Source organism: Salminus brasiliensis, chromosome 10 (assembly GCF_030463535.1).
Source record: "Salminus brasiliensis chromosome 10, fSalBra1.hap2, whole genome shotgun sequence".
Lineage (NCBI taxonomy): Eukaryota > Metazoa > Chordata > Actinopteri > Characiformes > Bryconidae > Salminus > Salminus brasiliensis.
In genome coordinates, this window is record NC_132887.1 from 15,327,965 (window position 1) to 15,333,057 (window position 5,093).

General features: G+C 38.7%; 1 protein-coding gene across 1 annotated transcript; it reads right to left on the reverse strand.

The window, feature by feature from the left end:
- Nucleotides 1-2,984: 2,984 nt before the first annotated feature.
- LOC140564758 (antimicrobial peptide NK-lysin-like) lies at nt 2,985-4,335 on the reverse strand. The gene is made up of 5 exons (XM_072690392.1): nt 4,241-4,335; nt 4,034-4,095; nt 3,618-3,734; nt 3,367-3,524; nt 2,985-3,190 (listed from the first exon to the last, which is right to left on the reverse strand). Exons 1-5 carry the CDS (start codon nt 4,281-4,283, stop codon nt 3,133-3,135), a joined length of 438 nt encoding a protein of 145 aa, XP_072546493.1. The 5' UTR covers nt 4,284-4,335; the 3' UTR covers nt 2,985-3,132.
- Between the last annotated feature and the right edge of the window lie 758 nt (nt 4,336-5,093).

Consider the following 5,093-nt stretch of genomic DNA (forward strand, 5'->3'; position numbering starts at 1 on the left):
CAGCCAATGGACCAGCAACAACATCAGACAGAGAAACTTCTGTTTGACCATCTGTTCTCAGGGTTATGGCAAGGAGGCCCTCCAACCTGATGAGTTGGAGCTCATCGCTAAAGATGAATAGGCAAAAATTCCAGTGGAGACATAGGTCAGAAATTATAGGTGTTTATAGTGTTTGATTGCTGTAATAGCCAAAAGATACTGATTACTGAGAAGTTATGAGAGTAGGTATGAATAAAAAATGCAAATAAAAGCTGAGAAATTTATTTTTTTATACTTATTATCCATTGGGAGACGCCTGTGTCCAGACGCCTGTGTCCATTTCTAGTCAAAAACAAATTGCTTGTTGAATAAAAGTAACTTTAAGTCAAAAATTGCCAGGGATATTAATAATTTCAGGCTTAACTATATATATACATATATAATAGGTCCGCATGATGCAAAAGATTCCAAGTGCTAGTCCAGCCCGTGTAATATTTCTATTAATATTAATATGAATATTTTATTATTAAACAATTATTTAATAGTTACAGCTTAAAGGAGAAAATTGGCCCTTTCAGGCCCATGGGCAGGCAGCAGTAAATGTGGTTGTGTTTGAATGTGATAGAGGAAACTTTTATCAACATGTGAAACAGTACATACACAAGCTGCTGAAACTCTTGATCGGTGTCATGTAGTGTGAGCTTTGCATCTGCCCAATGTTCTTTATCTTGGTGGTCATTTCTCAGAAATGCCTGAAAATCATTCCAGATACTGCTGACCTATTTATTAATGCAACTTAAAACAACACAAGAACACACTTATAATTACAACTTTGTAAATCATGTCAGGATGCAACTCCAAATAGGAGTAGTGAAGGCTATCATGCTCCTGTCCATTAAGTCCAGACCTGTCTATCTAAGTGGTATTTATTAAGTTCAACATTTAACTGCTTGTGTAGATCACTGAGCCCTTAACTGTGTTTACAGTAGAGTTCATCAGTATGCTGTGTCAGCTGAGACTGGTTGAGCTCACCACATCTGTTTCTGTTTTTGAGGTGTTAATTCAGGCGGTTTTCTGACTTGTCTGGTTACAGTTAAGATATTCTGTAAGTCACAGAAGGCAATGACATATTTTACATTTATATATCAAATGAGAGGAAATCTTATACACTAAATTACCGGCCTCTCACGATAGACATACCTGTTCTGTACCCGTTTTTTGTATGTTCATCCTCTTGCCTGTCACCATTGCGGGTTTCTGACAATGAGTGTGTTTACTAATGTGTTTGCATTACAGGGTGACTGTTCACTCACACATCTGAGCCTGGCTGCAAATGGTCTGACAGATCTCAAAGCCTCATCTCTCTTCAGCACTAGCCTGATTATCCTGTCATCCTGAAGCAAGTGTTTATAATCCCACTGCATTAGATAGGAAAAGAAATGTATTCATTCATGCTGCTACATTCCTTTCACATTGTGATTAGACTACTGCTACTTTTTTTTTTTTAATTTCTTTGCTTTCTCACTTTGCTATTTATGTCTACCCTTCTCATATTATAGATTTTTTATTACTATTTTTATTTATTCAATTTATTGCTCTTTGGGTGTAACTGGGACCTTGAGACCTCAATTACGTTCCAACCCATTTACCACATGTGATGCGAATGACAATAAAGTCTCCTTGAATCCTTAAATCCTTGGAATGTTTGGGTGACTCAGTAGAACTTGAAATTGATCTCTCTCCTTTCTTGTGTTTCTTGTGAACCCGAATAAATCCACTAATAAAACTGTGATGCTGTCCTAAAATGTGACTGTTTGCTATTCTTTACTTATCTCGCTGGCAATGCTGCTTGATTTGATAGCAGCTGTTGAACCTGAAGGTCTGCAAGACAGCCCTATGTCATCATATGACTCTTCGCTCCTTACCTAATATTGCCAATGCTTTCTGTGCACCACACTGCCTTTCCCAACAGGTTTATGCCGATTCTCCTGTAGCTGCTGATTAGGTGAAGAGATGTTGCCAGTTCGCCCTATGATAGCTCTGCTGTACTCTGCAAAGTAATGTGCTTAGCAAAGTCTAACTTGAAGATATAGATGGATTAAGCAGATAAATAGAAATCAAAAATGATTCACTCCAGTGGTCCAACTTCTCAAGGTGTTGTGGTTTCAGATAGAAAGTGGACAGTTAACAGGTGAGATGAATAATGTGTACTTGAGCAGGAAAAGCAAGGAACTGTGTAGGAATTGCAGCCCAACCCTGCATTAAAATGACCTCTATATGACCACCACTGACCTGATTTAATTTGGGAGGTGGTCCTTATCACCTCAAACTGATAGTGGTATGCTGAGTACTTTGAGACACAGCATACCTCATGTACTAAAGATTAGTGCTGAATTAGGGAAGGATTACATTGAAATACAGAATAAATAAGGATCATCATGAAAATATATGTAAAAGTAATTTATTAGAAGCCTAAGAACACATCTTAACGGGGGGGCAATAATCGTGGAGGGTGCTGTATATGTAAGCTGGGAGATGTGGTAAAAATAAACTGTATAACGATATTTAGATACACAATATTATGATATGTGATATTTATCAATACATTCTTAAGAACTACTTAAAATTCTGTACTGAACACAGTGATTTTTGTCAACATCTGCTGCACTTTATCTAATTTAACCAGTTTAATTACACTGTTTGTAATGAAATGTGCAGCATATAGTATAAAATAATGTGTAAATATTCATAGTTATTTATTTATTTCTATTTTGTGTAGTACTGTGAGGGATGATGCACTGACATTTTTTACTCAACTTAACGCCTGTGTAATGTGAAATCTACATATACCCCTTCCTTTTGTGTCCCATTCTATCAGTAATGAGTAAAAATGCTCTGATATCTTGATTTATATCTTCAAATGACTTTTTCCCCATCTCTACTTCTCAGATTCAGAATCAAGCTTTTGAAAACATACTTTTGGATTCAAAACATGAGGACAACTCTTTTTCATGCAGATTGTTTCAGTCATTTATTAGAGCACAGCTGCTGGCTTCATTATCACATAGTAACACATTTCTGGATTATACATTCATGCCATATTTAATGAAATTAATTCCTTATCATGTGGCTGTCCTGGTGGGGTGAACTCTTTCAGAGCTTCTGCTTGTTTTCTGGAAGAGCTTGGATGAATTCCAGCAGGGTCTTCCAGCTGCATTTTTTTTGGGGGGGGGGGGGCAAATATTGTTTAGTTGCTTGGACGGTCAGTGAATTCATAGAAAGACAGACACTTAATCTCTTGTAAACAGTGCAATTAGTGAGTCATGTAATGTTTATGTTAATATGTTAATGTTGAGCACTTTAGTGAGAACATACACTTTAACTCACCTGCAAAGGCCAATGTTAGAACAGATGGTCTCTGCATTATCAGTGGTAGAAAGCTCCTCCACCAAGACATCGAAGAATTGGTTGATCATGTTCTTACACAGAAACCTCAGGAAGCCAATCCCATCACAGACCTGGTGCAAGCCTGTCTTAATTGCTTCCTGTGGGGAAGTTTTAACTGTTTAAGAGATTTGTTGGTATTTTGTGACTGTGGTTTTGTGACAGTGTGATAGTGTGTGATAGTGGACACTCACTGTGCCAGCATCACTGCCGAGACTTCTTTTCAGCTTATCCATGGCCCACTTACATGCCCAGCATAAACCGGGGAGTTCAGCCCCAGGCATTTGCAAATCCTCAGACTCAGTAACATCCTGAACAATAAGAGTGCAAATATTAAAACAAAGACTGCCTAAATTAGTTCCTCCATTAGCATGATATGACCAAACCTGTTGGATATGAACAGTGGTGCTATATAGGGAGAAAATCCTAAGGGCCTGTGACTGACAGGGACCCTAAAATGTATTAATTGAGTATTTTGGCAGAATTGTCATGGCCCCTGGCAGCACCATGACCATTGTGGTTCCCACAGCACACTGTTTTGATCATGATATAGGTTATAATGCTTTATTATCTATTCTGAGTGACCATAAAATATATAAGAAAAAAGTACCAAACTCTTGACATGCTCCTCATCAGGGTCAATTTTCAGGTACTCCAGGTGCATCGCACAGGCTAAAAACACACACACACACAATACAGTGATCTTCTAGCTTTAACTGTTTGGTAGTTGGTGTGGTCATCCGTGTTTTACCCTTTGGTTATTTTATGTAGTAAATTAAAAGCCTAACTGTAGCTGTGTTATCATTGCTGGTCTTACCTGTGCCGATAAGTAGAAAAGTGAACAAGACGTTCTTGAGCATGGTGGTGATCAGAAATGAGAAACGTGACTGAAGTGAACTCTTCCGAGCTGACTAAGTGGGTACTTCAAAGTTTGTTGGTGGTCTTTTATAGCTTTAATAACTTCACACTTTTTTTTACTTGGCCACCAACCACAAACAATGGTTTCACAAATGGTGTAAGCATGAAGATGTAACTGGTATATATGTAACTGAAAGCTCTTACATTACTGACCATTATGAACTGTGCTTTCATTTAAGAAATTATTTCTTTAGATTTCTGATTAAACAACACAGTCTGAGGTCCTTCTTGGTTCATTTTTTTTTAACTTAATCTTATTACCCTCCTATTCAACTGCATCATTTATTAAGTATAAGTATTTATTTAAGTATACTTTTATGGAGCATAATTCAAATTCAAGATTCAAGGATTTTTCTGTGTGCAGCAGAGCAGCTTCCGTGCCACACGTTGATGCTGGAGCACAGGACGCTCTTCACCACACGTCTGTAGAAGGAGATGAGGACTGAGCTCCCAATACCAGCTCACCTCAGCCGCCTGAGGAAGTAGTCTTTGATGTGCCTTCCTGACCAGACTGGAAGCTGTTGTTGCTCCAGGTGAGGTTGATGCTCAGGTGCACACCCAAGTACCTGGAGCTGGAGACCATTTCCACCGCAGATCCTCCGACGTGCAGAGGGAGGTGGGCATGTCTGCCCCTTCAGTGGTCCACAATCATCTCCTTCGTCTTCTGTACGTTGATGCAGAGGTTGTTCTTTCTGCACCAATCCTCCAGGTCTTTCACCTCCTGCCTGTAGCCGGACTCATCACTGTTTGTG